A 19,336-nucleotide genomic window follows, 5' to 3' on the forward strand; every position below is an offset into this window, starting at 1 on the left:
GGAAACACAGAAAACCCTTAACACTGATTGTGCCTGACAAATTAAAACCTTACGTGACTTTGTACATCCTTGTACTTTTTCAAGCCTTCCGTCCCCAGGATCTACTATGGTTGTCAGGGCACAGCTGGTGCTCCATCTGTGTGTGCTAAGGGAACTGCTAGGTAACTAAAGAGCAGGAACTGCTAATACAACCAGGTCAGGGACAGAGTGGGAGGCATTTTTAAATGCCCTCACTGGCCTCTCCCAGGCCCCACGCAGGGTTGCTCACCCCAGCACTCTCTCCTAGAGACAACCAGGCATTCGACTGGGACTCTGGTCACTTCCATGCTTATTTTTGGCCAGGAGCTGCCTGACCCCCCCCCCGGGCCCAGGCCTGGCCCCGTGGCTCAGAGCAGGCGTCAGGTCTGCCCCTGTGCCTGGGGCTGCCCCAGGCTCCAGAGAGGTGAGCTCACAGCCGACCTTGGCTTAGGCCAGGCCAGGACCAATGGCAAATGTTCAACCAAACTGTTGCAATCCTGATTTCAAGTTCCTAAAACCTGGTCACCTGAAGTCCACTGCCCTGCCCTTAGGGAATGTACCATCAAGTCGGGGAAGCTAAAATGCCCCCATCAGGGATCCCGTAGGATCAGGGCAGAGGCTAAGAGATGTCTGGCAGAACAGAGAAGCCGGTGGGGCATCTGGAAGGGGGCAGGGGAGGGAATTTAACAAGTGCAGAGAGTGTGAAAGGCAAGGGTTTGCCTTCCTCTGGCCCCTTTAATCCTCCACAACCCTGGGCGCTGGAAAGGTCAATTTACACTGAGGACAAAAACAGCTAGCAGCGGACCCAGCCAGCATCAAATCCAGGTCAGGCTGGCTTCGAATCCTGTGAGGAGTAAGGGTGGCTTCCTGTGGGGGGGCGGGGGGGTGGTGTTGGGGGCATATGTGTCGAGGGTGTGATGCTCAGTGTGTCTGAGGCTCAGAATTCCCAAGTGTGAGGTGGGGAGGGCAGGGGTGCAGCTCAGGCTGCGCAGCACCCCCACTGCCCTTCCATAGAGAAAACAAGGAGGCCCTGCAGGGCAACAGGCCCAGAAAGTGAGGGGTGACAACAAACAGAGCCTAGTCAGCAGGGACGAGGGAGGGAAGGTACAGTAATGAGCTCCGCAGGGCCCTGAGCCTCCTTCTGGGATCCATGGGCTAGCACCACAGCAGCACAGGAGGCAAAGCGCAATTAGCCAGGAGCACCCAGAACCACCCTGGCCTCCCTGGGATCCAAGCTGCTATAGATCAGCCTCTTGGCCCTGGCAGCCTCCCAGACCAGCCAGGCCAGGTGCCCCAACTCCCTGCAATAGGAACCTTTGGCCCACAGATAAACACGGGCCTCCTACCTGCAGTCCTGGGCCCGCTCTTCACTGGTGAGAGGCAGAGCTGCACCAGGAACCGCTTGGGGCCAAGCCCAGGGCAGAATACACAGGCTTCCACCTACAAATGGCCAGACAGATGGCCTCCCCAGGAGAGGACCCAGTGGAGTGAGGCCCAGCACCACAAGGCCCTGGGAGGTCTGGGACAGCAAGGCCGACCATGGGGCTGCTGGGTGGTAGCTGAATCCAACAATTTGGAAAGGAGCTCTGCTCCCAAAACTCTCCTGAGCCTTCTCTACTCCACGTCCCTGGTGGCCTCAGCAGGGACATATACGTTGGGCCAATTCTGCTCATGGGGAGCTCACCTCATGGGGGAGGTGAAAGATAAAACAGGCAATTACAGGGCAAGGTGGGAGGTGGGGACAGCCCTACAGGATGCCCATGTGCCCCTTCAGCCCCTGACTGAGCCCTCATCTAGCACGGGGTGGGCTCTAAGGCAGGGGGACCTTGTTCTGGGCTCAGAGAAGGGGGTGGGAGCCTGGAAGCTGGAGAGTGAGGACCAGCCCGACACCCAGAGCACAGAATCAGGCTCCAGCCCTCTGTGGGCCTTCAGGCGTAAAAGTAAAATGAGCCAACGCATGGTTCTTGGAAGTCGTCCTGGCTCAGGTGCCCCATGAATATCCACATCCACACGCTGCAACTGTGGCCTCTGCCAAGGCCCCAGGGGCCCTACAGCAGGCAGCTGCTCTTACCCTGCAGGACCACTGGGGCTAGGCCCCAGGGATGCCCACCCTGGAGTGGCTTTGAGAGGTCACACCCCCCGTTCTGCAGACTCAAGAGCAAGACAGCTATCAGAGTCTCAGCCTCGCCCAAAGGCACGGTGCGCTCCCTCTGATGGCCAAGGGATACCTCAGAGGATGAGGAAAAACTCAGTCTTGCACAGGAGTACCTTACCTGTATGTTCTATGATATTAATTATCATAATGCTGGTAGGCACAGCCACCTTTGGCCAAGCACCACACCACACAAGGCTCGTTGAGTGCAGCATCTGGTCCCACCCTCACCACTCCCCAAGAGACAGCCACTCAGATTGTCCTGATTTTACTGATGAGTAACCTGAGGCCAGCTCCAAAGCTACCAAGTGCTGAGGCTCACTGCCAAGCCCTCGCTTGGAACCGGGAGTCGTGAAGCTGGGGACCGCCAACCCACCCTTGCTCAACAACTGGGGAAAGTCAGGCCCAGAGGAGGACAGCGACCAGCCAAGTCACGCAGCAGGTCTGTGTCTGTCAGGGGTCTCCTGAGCCCCACCAGTGGTGTCCACTGCACACTAAATGTGAGGCACACAGCTTCCACATTTCACAGGTGTGTGTTAATCCGCCAAGTGTTCCCAACAGCGAGGGCGGGGAGAACATATCAGAATGACCTTGGGAGCCCCACAGATTCCCAGTGCCTGCCCAGCTGGAGGGTGAGGGATGGCAATTCTGACGCTCGGCCAGAACTGGGGTCCCCCACCCCATCCCTGGCACAGGCTTTTGAAAGTCTCATCTGCCACGTTCAGGTTCCACCTGTCTGGCAGTGAGAGCTGCAGGCTGCGTTCACACTCCCCAGCACCCTGCCCCACCCTGCCCCAGGCCTCACCTTTTGCCACAGCGACTCCCGAGAGGCAAGTGACGAGCAGGCTGCCACAAACCAGCAGTTGCCCACCTGGCCCTGGTGCAGGTCGTGGGAGCTGATGCCATCCACAAAGAGGCGGGGGTCCTCGCAAATGTCCTGCAAAGACGGTGAGGAGACAGCGTGAGGGGCTGAGAAGCATGCAGATGCCCCCCATGGCAGAGGACATGGCAGACACAGACAACAGACACAGACTTGCCGTGTGACCGTGAGCATGGAGAGTCACCTGCCTCCCACCACAGACTCGGGGCCCCATATGGCCCATCTGCTCCCTGCTTGCCCCTCACCCCATGGTCCTGCCTGGGATCCCTCTCCCCTTCCTGGCTGGAGAGTGCTCCTCTGCTAAAGGTTTGCTGATGAAGAACCTGTGGGAAGAGGTCAGAGCTCCAGACCCAGGGCACTGCCTTCCTTCTGCCCGCTGCGCCCCTCCCTAAGCAGCAAAAGCTCCGTTCCCTTCCTTCTCCAGCACCAGCAGCCTGAGTGCCCACCCCTGCCAGTCCACAGGGGCCCAGGAGGATTAAGTGGGGTGGGAGTGCAGGCATGGGGCAAACACCCAAATCCCATGTGGGGAGCACAAAGTGAGGGGCCAGTGGGGAGCAGTGGGCCAGGCCCCGCAAGGCACTTGACTCATACAGTCTTATATCTGATCCTCATGCCGCCCAAGGAGCGAGGAGTTGTCATTCCATTGTATGGGTGAGGAATGAAGGTTCAGAGAGGGACTGTGACTTGTCAAAGGCACACAGCAAGCAAATGCTCAAGTGGAACAAAAACGCAAGTGGAGTAAAAACTTCGTCCCCTCCCCTCTCCTCCGCTCTCGTCCCCTCCCCTCTTCTTTTCTTTTCTGACACAGTCTCGCACTTTTGCCCAGGCTGGAGTCTGGAGTGCATTGAGTACAGTGGTGCAATCTCGGCTCTCTGCAACCTCCACCTCCTGGGTTCAAGCGATTCTCCTGCCTCAGCCTCCCAAGTAGCTGGGATTACAGGGGCCCACCACCATCCCCAGCTAATTTTTATATTTTTAGTAGAGACATGGTTTCTCCATGTTGGCCAGGCTGGTCTCAAATTCCTGACCTAAGGTGACCTGCCCACCTCGGCCTCCCAAAGTGCTGGGATTACAAGCATAAGCCACCGCACCCAGCCTCCATTTTTATTTTCTACAGACCGGCGGGCATGGCCCAAGAGGCTGCTCCATGAGACGTAGCCAGGGAATCCGGCCAGGGCAGCCACTGACCAGGGAATGATCCATGAGCAACTGGCTGCTCTCAGGCCCAGCACTTCCTAATTTCTGGAAGCCCCTTGCCCTGCCTGCCAAGAGAGAGGCAGCCCGGGGGGCTCCAGTACCAGCTACCCTCTGCACCTGACCCTGCCCAAGGAGCTCTGGCTCAGGCTTTCCAGCTCTTCCTGCGGTGGGAGTATTTTCCTTAAAAGCCCCCTGAGGCAGTGCTGTGAGAGGCAAAAGCATGGGCTTTGTTTTCGGATTGGAGACTGAATTCCAGCTCCTCACTCAGCAGTCTGGCGAGCTCTCAGTGCCTCAGCTTTCTGATTTATAAAGTAGGAACAACGATTTCTTTATGTTGTTGGATTTGGGGTTTGTATTTTTTTTCTTTTTTTGAGATGTGGTCTCGTCTGTCACCCAAACTGGAGTGCAGTCACAATCACAGCTCACTGCAGCCTCAACCTCCTAGGCTCAAGCGATCCTCTGGCTTAAGCCTCACGAATAACTGGGACTGTAGGTCCACACCACCACAATCAGCTAACTCTTAAATTTTTTGTAGAGATGAGGTCTCACTATGTTGCCCAAGCTGGTCTCAAACTCCTGAGCTCAAGCAATCGTCCCACCTCAGCCTCCCAAAGTTCTGGGATGACAGGCTTGAGCCAATGTGCATGGCCAATAATTTCTACTTTGCGAGGAGAAATCAGTGTATGTAAAGTACCAAGCCCAGGGCCTGACCCAAAGCGAATGGAAGTCTCCTTCAATGTTCAGGTGCTAGGAAGCTATGCCCAAACCACCACGGGTGGCTCCAGCACCAAGAGATGCAACCAGGAAGGGTCAGCTCACCCTGTGTTCCCGCAGCTGTAATCATCCCACGCCAAGGCCTGAACCTCAGTGGTGGGGCCTGGCCTGATCCCTAGCCCTGGCCCAGAGAACAGAGTAGGCCCCTCCTCCTCTCCCATTGCCTCACTGAGCTGAGGAAGCCACTGCTCCCCAGGGGTTGTGGGTACCGAGGAGGGTGGGGACAGGCAAACACTGAGACATGCCTTTCATGCACCAGGCATCCTGCTAGCACCACAATCCATCCTCACCATGGCACTGAGAGGTGGGCAATAGTTCCCTTTTACAGATAAGGAAACTGAGGCCCAGGGAGGTTGAATACCATGCCCTGGCCACACAGCATGGGCAGATGGCAGCAGCCCTCTGCCTGCCTCCACTCCAACAGGCACTCCTGAACTAGTTCCATCCCAAGAGCTTCTGCGATCCTACCACAGGTGGCCAGCAGAGGGCGGAAGAGGCAGGAAGACAGAACTTGAATGTCTGCTCCCTGTCTACTGGCTCTGCAACTTTGGGCCTCACCCGTGCAGACGAGATAAATGACCATCCCTACAGGGCTATGTAGGGACTCTACAGATCGCGGAGCAGAGCAGTGGCAAGAGAAAATGGGGCAGAGGGCCCCTAGTTCCCACCAAGATGGGGACCCTGCTGTCACCTCTGCCCAGAAGAACCAGAGTTTTAGAGGGTCAGAGAAAAGGCTAGAATGCCCCCAAGGGCATGAGCAGCTCCTGAGACCTGGCCCCTCCTTCCAGATGGCACCACAGGGTGCCCCAGGGCCAACCTGCACAGCGGCTTCTGCAGAGCACAGGTCTAGGAAACCCAGTGAGGCCACTTGCTCTCATCCATCCCCAAGGGCACCCCCTCAGGAAGCACAGGCAGGAAGAAGGGACTCGCCTCCCCTCCCTGCTGCCCTCCTATCTTCCCTCCCAGCCCTGGCCCACACCCCACAACCAGCCCATCCTCTGAGCCAGAGGGAGCTATGACTTAGCTTCTGTTCCCTGAGGCCAGGAGGGCAGGCAAGATGGGGAAGGGAGAGGGGCTTCCACATACGGAGGACCCCAGCCACATCCCTGGGAAGAGAAACAGCTACCACCTGCCATCACCAGGGTCTATGGCAGGAAGTGACTCAGGTGTCCCTCCACTTTAGATCCTCCCAGCCAGTGTCCTAAGACAGACACACGACTGCCCCATCCCACAGAGGAGGAGGGTGAGCCCAGGACAGGGCAGTGATGTCCAAGGTAACAAGGCAAGTAAGTGGGCCAATCCGATGGGACGCCCTAGGTCTGCTGGGCTCCCAACCAGGATCTCCCCACACTGAGCACCACAGCTGGGGCAGACCTGAGGTGCAGATCCAACCAGATCTGGGCCCCAGAACAGGGCTCTGGCCCCAGACACTTCTCCAGTCCTTGAGAGACAGACGGAGCTTGGGAGTCGCGATTCCCAGATTCCATCACCCTGACTTGCTGTGGAAGAGCAGGGACCTGCGGGCAATCGTGCAGCCTGGGAAGGAGCAGACAGAGCAGAAGGCAGCCAGGCATGTTCCCACTGCCAGGAGAGGCTCAGGGTCACCAGCTCTCACCAAGAGAAGCCACTTGAGGTTGGTGGCACCTGGAGTCTGCTCTGGAATCCAGGGGCCACCTTGGGGCACCTGTAAAGGAACAATAGAAGAAATATCTCATGATGTCTGGGCACCTGCTATGTGGCAGGCACCGTGCAAAACAACCCTGTGAGTGGGCACAGTTGGCATCCCCTTTTTACGGATGAGGAAACCAAGGCACAGAAAGATTAAGTCACTTGCCCAGGGCCACACAAGAAGAGGTGAACTGAGATTCAAATTCAGGCGGTCTGGCTGCAGTCTCCAGGGGGACTAGGCTGGTTGGTTGGTTTGTTTTTTAGATGAAGTCTCGCCCTGTCGCCCAGGCTGGAATGCAATGGCGCAATCTTGGCTCACTGCAACCTCCGCCTCCTGGGTTCAAACAATTCTCCTGCCTCAGCCTCTAGAGTAGCTGGGATTATAGGCGCCTGCCACCACACCCAGCTGATTTTTCTATTTTTAGTAGAGACAGGGTTTCACCATGTTGTCCAGGCTGGTCTCAGGTGGGCTAGGTTTTATGGGTAACAAAGCCATCCTTCCTTCACCTGTCACCCTGCACCTGTCCTAACCCAGATTAGGGGGTGTCTCACTAGATAGCAGTGAGACCAAGGGGTTGGGGATGCCCAGGCCCTCACCCCTGCCACCATGGGGCCAGGCTTCTCAAGTCCAGTGTTTGTCCTTCCACTTTTCCTGGGCCACTGGCTGGACATAGGTCATAGAGTAAGTGAGGGGAGGTCTCTGCCCACAGGCAGGGACCTTGAGAAGGAGCCAGGCCCTGAACCTCCATGTGAGCAGGGCTGTGACAACAGGAGCCAGAGATAAATCAGAGGAAGCTGCCTGGAGGCAGTGATGCTGGCAGAGCAGGCATGGAGAGTGCTGATAAGCAGGAAGGTTCAGGAGGGAAATGGGGACCCGAAGTGTCCTGAGGCAGACGCTGCCTCCAAAGCAGTCCTCAGGTGCCCAACCACCTGTGCTCCCTTCCATCCTTGTGCATACTCGCTGGGTTTCCTTAGGGTCCCCATCACCAGCCTGTGAGCGCCTAAGCAGGGCCCAGGCCTGACTTTGCCAACTTCCACGCTTAGCAAAGCTTGGCAGGTTCCACTGGGGCTGCGGACAGGTCCCTGGGAGGGAGGGGGGACAAAGCGGTGCACAGGATTGGGCTGTACAGGGGCTGCCCCTGAGGGCTGGAGGTTGACCATTTCTCCAGTCAACACAGCTCTAGGACAGCCTTCTGCACCTGCAGTCACCGCTCCCCTGCTCAGCCCCTCCCAGCCAGTTAAGACCAGCTTCACCTGACAGGCCACAGCCTAGCCCACCTCCCTTCTCCCTTTGTGGCACAACAAGAAATTCCGGTTTCTAGTCCTGGTGTACAAAGCAAGGCAAGGCAGCAGACTGGATCCATGGCACCTGGGCTGTACCTGCAGAGGCTCCCTCCACGTCTGTCCTCCTCCCCCATTCTTTGTCCATCCAGCTTTACCCCAGTCACCTCCCGCCTGGAATCTAGGATCACAGAGGGAATGAACTAGACAGTGGGAAACAGGTCCAGGAGGGACGTGGGACTTCCATCTGGAACTGGAAAGGGAGCTGTAGCCTATGGCCCATCCCCTCTGCAGAAGACTTGCCCTCCCCCAGCTCTACCTCCTTCTCCTCCATGGCGGTCCCCACCCTTCAAGGCCTCTGAAAGCTCTCCCTGACCCCACTGAACGCCATCTCTGAGCACATGCCCAGAAGGGGGTCATTCCTGGGCAGTTGCCTCCGCCTCCCCGTGCTGCCAGGCCTTGCTGCAAACTGCCTGTTTTGTGGCATGAAAAGGCCTTATGTTCAGGGAGCCCAGGAGTAGGGCCATCTCCAGGAAATGGCTTGATGGACAAGAGTCCCAGGGACTGGGCTGGGGCTGGGGCCCCCGAGACTGCCCCGGGGGAATTCCGGAGGTTCCAAACTGGCGTCTGTTCATTGGACCCCCACCCCTCGTCCCCTCTGCATTCCACCAAAGGCCCTCCAGGCTCATACCCAGACGTGGGAGAGACAGCGCACTGGATGAGGGGATGCTGCCCCCACAGTGGTGACAGGAGGCCGCCTACCAGGGCCCTAGCCCTGAGTGAGGAAAAAGGACACCCTGAGCTCCCAGGTCTGGGGACAGTCCCCATTCTCCACGCATCTCCTCAGCCAGGCCTGTGAGGGGCCAGTGAATGACCACTGTACTGGAAAGAACAAAAACATAGCGAGCCTGTGGGCAAAGGGTATGGGTTCAAGGCAAGTGCCCAGGTCAGCACCCAAGAGGACAAGGCCTGGTCCTACCTGCAGAGTCAATAGGAGATGGGATGTCTCAGCCAGAGTGGTTCTAGGTCTCCAACACAGGGTTGCCAAGTAGAAGACAAGCAAGAGAGGGGAACCAGTTTGTCACCTGTCTCCCATGTGTATGACACCACAAATATCTCAAGTCATTTCAGTTTCCAGAAACTGCGACCAGCAAGAATTATCCTTTCCCAATTACAGATGAGGAAACTGAGGCCCAAGTAGGAGTGACTTGTTCAAGGTCACACTTCTAGTGAGGTAGGGCCAAGGCTGTAGTCAAGTTCATTCTGGCTCAAAAACTAGCCTTGGCATTCCATCTGAGAGGCAGGGAGGCTGGGAGCCTGGTTGAGGAGATCCTCCAAGAACAGAGCAGCCACTATAAGGACCAACTCAGTCAGGCGCAGTGGCTCACGCCTGTAATCCCAGCACTTTGGGAGGCCGAGGCGGATGGATCAAAAGGTCAGGAGATCGAGACCATCCTGGCTAACATGGTGAAACCCCGTCTCTAATAAAAATACAAAAAATTAGCCGGGCATAGTGGCAGGCACCTGTAGTCCCAGCTACTCAGGAGGCTGAGGCAGGAGAATGGCGTGAATCTGGGAGGCGGAGCTTGCAGTGAGACGAGATTGCGCCACTGCACTCCAGCCTGGGCGACAGAGCGAGACTCCGTCTGGAAAAAAAAGGACCAACTCAGAGAAGAAGCTGGAGGGGATGGACTGGCATGCATGCAGCACGGCTTCCCATTTGTAAACAGGCAGTCACAGGTAAGACTTCATTAAAACAAGGCTGTCTGAGGCCAAAGTTCCCTCTCACTGGTGAGCAGCTGGGCATTACTAATAACCCACTGGGCTGGGCCTGCCTCACTGCTGAGCCAAGCCTGCTTGACTTCCTGCTCCACAAACCTCCCATCCCATTAGTGGGACAGAGGCTGCCTGTCCCGCAGGCCTGTTGCCAGCCAGTAGGCAGTGCCTACACACACGGTTTAGGAAATCCAGGCAGTGCCATGGACCATCCACCCTAGCCTGGTCTGAGTCCCTATCGATGCTGCCCCATGGGCTCCACTCACACAGTTCTCTGGACACCAGCCACCATATGTTCTCTGCCACCTGCCCCCACATCCAGGACAGGGCAGCTCTGCGTGTCTAGAAAGGGCAGGACACTGAGTGAGCCAGCAAGGAAGGCAACGAGAGGAGGAGGTGTGGCAAGGCTCCTGAACCCGCAAGGAAAGGGGCTCAGAAAGGGCAGCTGACTCCCCTGGTTCATGCAGCGGGAGAGTACCAAGTGGGCCAAACTGGCGTCTCCTCCTTTCACCCAGGCAGGCCCAGCCTGCTCGCGCCAGGCCTCACCAGCCTCTTTCCAGTCCATCCGGGCAATGGCCAGAGGGCAGGAGGGAGTCAGGATGGGGGCAGCCAGGCGATGGAGTGGGAGGAGGGTGAAGACCTCGAGTGCCCAGCCCTCCCCGCCGCAGCCAAGGCCTCACAAAGACCCTTTGAGGCCAGCTCCCTCCCCACCTACTTGACAAAGGAAGAGAGGAAGGCGTGGGAGAGGGGTCCCGAGAGGCAGAACTCTTGTGGCCAGGCCAGGAGGCTCCTGGGCCTTCCAGAGAGTCAGTACAGGGCCAGAGGGTCTGTTACAGCTCTTGGGACTGAGGTCAAGGGCACCAGGGGCCCTTTATCTGGTGTCAGGAAGGTGGGACGCAGGGAGGCAGGGCTCCTGGGTCCTCACCTACCCCTGCTAGCAGCTCATGGGGGATCTAGGACACGCACCTTCCTCTCTTGGCCTCAGTTTCTCTGCCTCTCAAAAGTCCCAGTCCAAGGACATCTACAGGGTATTTTCAGTCAGAAGGGACTCGAGATCATAGCCTGAGAGGGAAACTAGAAAACTACATTTCATTTTCCCAAAAAGCCCAGAGGATCACAGGGAACTTTGGAAAATGCAAATCTGACCCTATCACAGGCTGCTGAAAGCCTTTGCCTTAGAGGGACCTCACTACCCACAGAGCAAGGTTGAGCATCTTGGCCCCAGATCTGCCATCCTGGGCACGGCCCTCCGCAGGCCCACAGGAGCCTAAGGGGCTCTGACCTGTGAGTTTCTATTCCCTCTGCCTTTTCCCACCCAGCCCTTTGGGCAAAAGCCTCATCACCCTTCACCTCCAAGACGCCTCCTCTGATTACTGGGCTGTGGGAGTCACAGCCTCCTCCGGCCCTGAGCATCCTTGAGACAGCATGGTCTCCTGCTCTGTGAGGGGATGGCCCTCACAGTGTCACCAGCACAGCCCTGGAGGCCAGGGAGGGGCCTGCGCAGTAACTTCCAGCCGCTTCCCCTCCACCAGGCCACCAGGGACCCCACTCTGCAGGACCCACAGACAAGCAGCGAACCCCTCCCCAGCCCACCCTCACACCCAGGAATCGGGGTTCATGGGGATGAAATCACACCACAAGGCCAAACATTTCTGTGTAACACACTCTAGCCTCAGGGACCAAGAGGAGCGGTCGGAGAGATGCCACCTGTTCATCATTATCAATATCCATGGTCCCGTACTGGCTGCCAGACTGTGTGTGGAATTTGGCATGCATTACCTCTTTTAATTCTCACAACCACCCTATGAAGTAGGTACTACTATTTTTTTTTACTATTATTATTATTGATTAATCATCATAATAAATACTTTTCATTTCTACCCCAAATGACTATTTCAAAATCATGATGATAGCAATCAGGAAAGCAAATTCCTTACATTTGGATGTCAGTCTACATTTTACTAAAAACGGTCATATCCACATCACCCCATTTTTATTCCAAAAATGACCCTCAGTGGGGCTGAGGTTACTGCCCCATTTTTCCTGTGAGGAAGTGGAGGCCCTGAGAGGGATGAAGGCCTGGCTGGGCCTCAACCAATCCAGTGGTGGGCACAGGATTACAGCCCATTCTCCGAGCTCCCCATCCAGATCAAATCTCACCATTTCAGCACCCTCACTTTCTCAGCAGCCTGGGGCTAAGGATGCCTCCTACCGCCACTCCAATGTCCCTGCAGACCCAGCCGTGTGGGTGGGCCTAGGCCTGCTCACCCAGCTCCAGCTGGGACCAGACACTGACCTTGGGCCGCTTCCACCTGACAGTGGGCCCTGGCGTGCCCTTATAGTAGAGCGAGTCGTCAGTGGCAGGGAAGAGGGGGTCCTCGAAGAGCACCTTCCTGCGCAGGCAGTCCCGCCTCAGGGCCGAGTAGTTCTGGTCCTCATAGGGCTTCACGCACGAGAACATGGTGGTTGCTGCCTCAGGGAGGGAAGGGGGAACACCTGGACAGGAGGGCAAGAAGACCGTCACTCGTGGAGTCCCTAGGTCCCTGCTGTGCCCTGTGAAGTGGACATCATCAGCCCCATGGTACAGGCAAGGAAGGCTCAGAGAGGCGTGGAGCCTATCCAAGGTCACATAGCTGGTATACGGCAGAGCGGGACAAGCAGCCTGACTTCACAGACTGGATTCTCTCGTTTCTGAAGCTCAGAGGCAATACCAGGCCCGCAGGCCACTCAGAGCTCAGGCCTGGCCCAGACTGCACCCACCTCGCTGCCTTCCTTTGACCAGCCTTCCATATACCTCCCCAGACAGAATCAGACCAGTGGCCAGCCCTGGCAGCTCCCTGGCTGGTGTGCCTCCCACAGGAAAGCAGCGTGTGCCTCCGGGTTTCCCTCCCATCCTCTAGAGAGCGGCACATTTCTGCCTGGTGTGGGAAAACCTTGCCCCAGGTACCCCTCTCGGCATCATTCATTCATTCTCTCCAGTCCTCCCCGCACCATGCTGCCTTTCTCACAGCACCTCGGAATAGATGCCTCCAATTCCGTGGAGAGCAGGCCCATGGCTCCTTAACCCTCCCTCCATTCCTCAGGGGCCCTGGTAGGGGTAGAGGGCAGGGCAGGGCAGGGCAAGGCAAGGAACAGTGGCTGGCAGGGACTGCATATCAGGTGTGCCCAGAGATGCTCAGACGGCCAAGCGCCTGAGTGACCACCCCATTTATGACCCCCCCACCCCATCCCTCAAACTCCATCTGGGCTGCAGTGCAGCCCCACAGCACCCGATCTCCTCTTCCTGGGGCCTGCCCAGGGTAACAGTGCAACCCTTTGGGGGTAAAGGCCACAATTTCCAGCCCAGCCCTGACGGAAACCAGGACAAGGTAGGCTGGCTGTGGGGGCGATATCTGAGAGCAAGACCGACATGAGTGCCAGCCCCGGCGGCACCGCCCTCCTGCTGGGTGACACCAGACAGGTCATGTGAACTCTCTGAGCCCGTTATCTCGGCTCAGCGACGGGAACTATGCAGCGCTACTGCACCTCCTGGAAGGAGTGAACCCATTAACTGAAGGCTGAGGAGCCCGCCAAGCACACCAGTGGGAAGAGGAGTGAGGGGGAAGGAGCCGAGACACCCGGTGGTCCCAAGAGACGCCCCTTTTCCCTGGCCAGATGTGCGTGTGTACTGCCTGCCAACAGTGCCGGTGGGCACACGGCTGCCAGCTTTCACAAAATACAACTGAGGCTCAGTGAGGTGAGGTGACCTGCCCAAGCTCCCCTGGAAACCTGGCGTCTGGACAGGGACCCAGATCCTCCGACTTCAGTACCACCGCCTTGGCTGTGTGACCCTACCGCTCTCACTCAGGGTCTCCCCACACACCATTGCTGAGCTGGGGCCTCACTGGGGCCTCACGTGGAGGGAAATAGGGAAGGGAGAGACAGGAAGGGAAAGAGGCGAGTACGGGCAGTGAGCACGGGCACGGATGGACAGCAGGGAGGGCGAGGGGCCACTGTCCCCCCCACCTGCCAAGGGAGCTGACAGCAATTGTCCCCTGCTCTGCACCTGAAGCCATTTCACCTTCTGCCCCCATATCCGTACTGGGGCAGCTGTGTGACCTCAGGCCAACCACTTAACTTCTCTGGCTGCCCCTCTGCCCAGGGAGGCCAGCAGCCCTGCCCCCTCCCACCCATTCTCCCTGCCTTGGAGGCCTAAGGGAGAGAGAGGAGCCCACAGAGCCAGCTCCTGGGCTTCAGGCTTCTGGCACAGTCACCAAGGAGCATCATTAGCACCACGGGTTTCCGGCAGGGTCGGCTCAGGAAGCAATTTAAGCTAAAAGAATTAGATCAGAGAAGCTGAAAGCAGGAGCCCAGAAATTAGCTCTTGCAATTCCAGTGTTTCTGAGCCTAGAGGGCCCAGAGATGGGGAGCAAGCTCACCCAGGTCACACAGCCAGGCTGGTAGAGAAAGAGGGTCTGGGTGTTCTCCAGGCCAGGAAGGGGCCACCGCTGTTGGGAGGGTCCACTCCTGGGGAGGACGGAAGGGAGGCAGAGGCCACGAAGGGAGAGCTCAGCTAGGCCAAGGGCTGCACAGGGCCAGGCCTGGCTGGCTGAGGGTCTGATACCATTGCCCCATTCCTCCAGCCTTACCCGCCTGCCAGGCTGACCTTGGCCTACTTATGTGAGGTTCTTCTGGCCCCAGCCCTTGCAGACTGCCCTCTGCACCCTCCATCTGCCCCAAGGTCACCTCCCAGTGTATCTATGGGGCCAATACCCCCATAGGGCCAGCTGTCCTCTGCTAGCTCCAGGTAGAGCACTGAAGGCCACAGAGAGACCACAAGGCAGGCAAGCTGCTCCACCCAGGCCTTTTCTTTCTGAGCCTGAGCTTAGGCCTGCAGCACTTCCTGTCTCCCTGGTGTTTTCAGCTGTTTGGGCCAAGCAGGACCACCTGAGCTTCCCAGCTGCCCTGTGCGCCTGCCCTCTTCCCTCCTCCTGCCAGTTTCATCCCCACCATTCTCCACCCTGGGCTGAAGCTCCAGGGCTTGGAGCTCCTTGCAGCTCCCACAAAACTGTTTCCTCAGGGCCTCTGCACACAGTGTTCCTCTGCCATGCTGGTGCCCCTGGGACAGCACCCATTAACACTGTACCCCATCTGCACATGACTTGTCTGCCTCCCCAGCCTACCCCATGCCCCTCCGGGGCAGGGGCCATGTCCAGCTCCTCTCTCTATCCCAGGGTCCAATGTGAGGCTCTAGGGACTGAGTAGCTGTGTTGCATGAACCAATAAACGTGAGTGTAGGTGGAATTCCTTCAAGAAGAGAAAAAGGCTCAGAGAGTGGCGGAGGCTCCCAAGGGGAATCAGTTTTCCACATCACAGCCACCAGCACTCAGGTCTGCTGCAGCAGGGCCCACCCCTTCACCCTGGCGCAGGCCTGGCTCTCCTCTCCTCTCCTCCCTGATAGCTGTGTGCCAGCCGGTGCCCACATCCCCACTATCTAGGCGGTAGCCCTAGCACATTCTGCTGCAGCCCGGCCCTTCTCCAGCTCCTGAGACTCAGCCCGGGCCCCCGCTGCCCTGAGCAGGCCGCATCACCTCACTGGTCTGCATGGTCCTTGTCTGGAAGAGACAATGTGCCAGGGCCTCTGGGCCACTGTGAGGAGCAAATAATACCCCACCATGCAGAGCAGCACTCTGTATCCTTTCATGCTCTGTGCCCTGAGGACTGACAAAATGTCGACAGGCAGTCGACATCTGGGCTTCACCCACGATGTGTCCAGACCCCTGCCAGGCATGGGGGGGGCTACCACAACTTGGGGTTCCTGTCTGAGTTGGTCTAGTGTGGCCAACAGGCACAAGGCCAAATGAAGTATGTCAAAGGAAACAGTTCATGCGAAGGCTCAGAGGTACGAAAGACATCTTTATTACCACATCAGGGCACCCCCTAAAATGAACACAGTGCTAACCTGGGCCCTGCTTTGGGAAGCCTAGGAAACGAAGTCTGGAGGCTTGAGATCTGCATAAGAGGCTGCAGACTCTGGACAAGTTCCTTGATGTTCCCATCTACAAAACGGCTTAGCTGGTCATCATCTCCAGGGAAGGCTCACTGGTATCAGCCCTCCTCCTCCTGTGGCCAAGGCAGCGGTGAGTCAGACCCGGCCTGTACAGCGAGGCCTCTGTGGACCAAGAGTGGAAGTTCTGAGTTGGATCAGAATGAGGGGGCTGGGGGTGCTCACCAGGGAGCTTCAGGAACCCAGACTTCTGGCAGGTCAGTCAGATTTGAGTTTGCATCCCAACTGCATCATTTAGCTGCTGTGTGTCCTTGGGCAAGGTGGGAACCCCTCTGAGCTGTCAATCAGCAAGCCTCCTCTGAGCCCTACTGGGTTCCAGCCTCTAAGGTGACAGACGACAGAAAGAAAGTGGTATCTGTTCCTAGGCCTGCCTTAGGGAAGCTTAGTCTGTCCTCACCTGGGACATGGTTGGTACTCCTCTTCCAGGAGGCTGTGTGGCCTAGTCTGCTGTTCCCTGGACCTGCTGGAGGTGGCAGGGACAGCCTGGCTGTGTACAGGATAGAATAAGGCCTCATCTTCCAGGGGCCTGATACCCGTGAGCCTTCCCTGGACCACCTAAGCCATTTTGTAGATGGGAACACCAAGGAATTTGTCCTTGAGGCAGAAGCCAAGGCCAGGGTCCAGAGCTGTGTGGAGGGGCAAGTCACTTACCCCTCTGAGCCTCTGAGAGACGGGGTCATGGAGTCAGCATCAGCCCCAGGGGTATGATAAGAACCAAGGATACAGCTGAGCCCAAGCCCAGAAGCAAGAGGGCCTCAAAGCCACCACGGGCCTCAAAGCCACAAAGGGCCCAGAATAAGCAGAGCCATTTGAAGACAACAAGCTGGAGGACTTACACTAAGTAACAAGGCTGATCACAAAGCTCATGGGGTACTGTCTCACAGACCAGTGGAACAGAATATAAAGTTCAAAAATAAGCCACAAGTATAAGGACACCTGATATATGACAAAAGAGCTGCCACAATGCACTAGGGAAAGGATTTATCTTTTCAATAAATGGTGCTGGGTCAATTGGCTATCCATAAGGAAAAATAGTCATCTTACCCCTACCTCAAACCGTATACAAAACTTATTCCAGATAGATTTCAAATCTAATTGAAAAGTAAAACAATAATGGTTTTAGGAAAGAACATGAGAAAAACAGTATACCCAAATGGCCTAAAAAGGGAAGAAAAAGTGCTCAACTTCACTAATCATTAAGGAAATGCAAATTAAAACCACAATGAGATACCTGCTATGCCCCATTAGAATGACGAAAGTGAAACACACGCAGACACACACACACACAGTCCCAAGTAGAGCTCTTATGCATTGGTGGTAGGAGGATAAATTGGTATAATCACTTTGCAAAACCATTTGACTATATCTAGAAAACCTGAAGAAATAATATAATCATGTGTTCATATAATATCGTAATCTAGTAATTCTAAGAATATGTCCAATAGAAATGGATGCACATATTCAGCAAAAACCATGTACAAGAATGTCTATTGCAGTAGTATTTGTTAGAGCTGAAAATGAGAAACAAGCTAAATGTTCATTAACAAAAGAATGGATCAATAAGTTCTTGTATATTCATATAATAGAATAGTAAACAATAATGAAAATGAAAAATGTTGTTGCACACAACCCCATGGATGGATCTTACAAGCATATTAAGCAAAAGAAGCAATATTACATGATTCTACTTAAGTAAAATAGAAAAGCAGGGCCAGCATTACCCCATTACCAAAACCAGATAAAGACACTACAAGAAAAGAAAATTACAGGCCAATATGCCTTATGAACATAGATGCAAAACCTTCAACAAAATACTAACAAACAAGCTGGGTGTGATGGTGCATGCCTGTAGTCCCAGCTACTCAAGAGCCTCAGGAGGATAGCCAGACCCAATCTCTAGGAAAAATAATAATAATAATAAGGCAAATAATTCAAAAGCACATTAAAAGGATCATTCACCATGATCAAGTAAGATTTATATCAAGGATGCATGGATGGTTCAATATATGCAAATCAATAAACATGATACACAATACTAACAGAACGAAGGGCAAAAAAACATAAGATCATCTCACTGAATTAAAAAAAACACATTTGACAAGATTCAGCATTCTTTCATGACAAAAATTCTAAACAAAACAGGTATAGAAGGAATACACAGAAATCAGTAGCATTTTTATATACTAACAACACACTATTCAAAAGAGTTAAGAAAACAATCCCATTTACAATAGTTACCATGGAAAAAAGAAATGCTTAGGAATAAATATAACCAAGAAGGTAAAAGACTTGTACACTGAAAACTATCAAACACTGATGAAAGAAATTGAACACAAATAAATGGAAAGATTCTGTACATGTAGATAAGAATTAGTATTGTTAAAATGTCCATTCTACCCAAAACAATCTACAGATTCAATGCAATCCCCTATCAAAATTCCAATGACATTTTTTGCAGAAATAAAAAACAATCCTTAAAATTCATACAGAATCACAAAAGACCCTGAATAGCCAAAGCAATCTTAAACAAAAAGAACAAAGCTGGAGGCATCACACTCCCTGACTTCAAAGTATACTACAAAGCTATAGTAACCAAAACCAACCACATGGTACTGGCACAAAAACAGACAAAAGACCAGTGGAACAGAATAGAAAGCTCAGAAATGAATCCACACATTTAATTTGTCAATTAATTTTCGACAAAAGTACCAAGGACACACAAAGCGGAAAGGACAGTCTCTCCAATAATTGGTGTTGGGAAAACCGGATATCCACATGCAGAAGAATAAAAGTTTCCCTATCTCTCATCGTATGCAACCATGGACTCAAATGGACTAAAGACTTAAAAATAAGACCTGAAATTATGACACCACTAGAAGAAAACATGGGAAAAGCTGTTATGACATTGGTCTGGGCAATGGTATTTTAGATATGACCCCAAAAGCACAGACAACAAAAGCAAAAGTAGACAAAGGGGATTACATAAAGCTAAAAAAGTTTCTCCACAACAAGGAAAACAACAGAACGAAGAGACAACCTGCAGAATGGGATAAAAGTTTGCAAACTACGCATCTGACAAGAGTCAATATCCAGAATAGATAAGAAATTCAAGCAACTCAATAGCAAAAAAACCCTAACGATCTGATTTTAAAATGGGCAAATGATCTGAATAGACATTTCTCTAAAGAAGACATACAAATGGTCAATAGGCATATGAAAAAAATGCTCAACGTTGGCTGGGTGCAGTGGCTCATGCCTGTAATCCCAGCACTTTGGGAGGCCGAGGCAGGTGGATCACCTAAGGTCAGGAGTTCAAGACCAGCCTGCTCAACACGGCGAAACCCCATCTCTACTAAAAATACAAAAAATTAGCCAGGCGGGCACCCAGCTACTCAGGAGGCTGAGGCAGGAGAATTGCTTGAACCCAGGAGGTGGAGGTTGCAGTGAGCTGAGATCACACCACTGCACTCCAGCCTGGGAAACAAGAGTGAAACTGTCTCAAAAAAAAAAAAAAAAAATTAAAAATCTCAACATCACTAATCAT

The 19,336-nt window shown here is 54.4% G+C and overlaps 1 protein-coding gene across 3 annotated transcripts in view; it reads right to left on the reverse strand.

Annotated features, from left to right (window-relative positions):
- CAPN5 (calpain 5) overlaps positions 1–19,336 on the reverse strand; it is a 57,105-nt gene that overhangs the window by 27,201 nt on the left and 10,568 nt on the right. For all 3 annotated transcript variants that reach the window (XR_004053657.1, XR_004053658.1, XM_010366768.2), the window contains exons 2-3: positions 12,043–12,242; positions 2,976–3,107 (exon numbers count right to left, since the gene is read on the reverse strand). Coding sequence is in view for 1 of the 3 variants with exons in the window: in XM_010366768.2 (XP_010365070.1) it covers positions 2,976–3,107; positions 12,043–12,207 (297 nt within the window). In the remaining 2 variants the exon portion in view is untranslated. The remainder of the gene's footprint in view (positions 1–2,975; positions 3,108–12,042; positions 12,243–19,336) is intronic.

Source organism: Rhinopithecus roxellana, chromosome 15 (assembly GCF_007565055.1).
Source record: "Rhinopithecus roxellana isolate Shanxi Qingling chromosome 15, ASM756505v1, whole genome shotgun sequence".
Lineage (NCBI taxonomy): Eukaryota > Metazoa > Chordata > Mammalia > Primates > Cercopithecidae > Rhinopithecus > Rhinopithecus roxellana.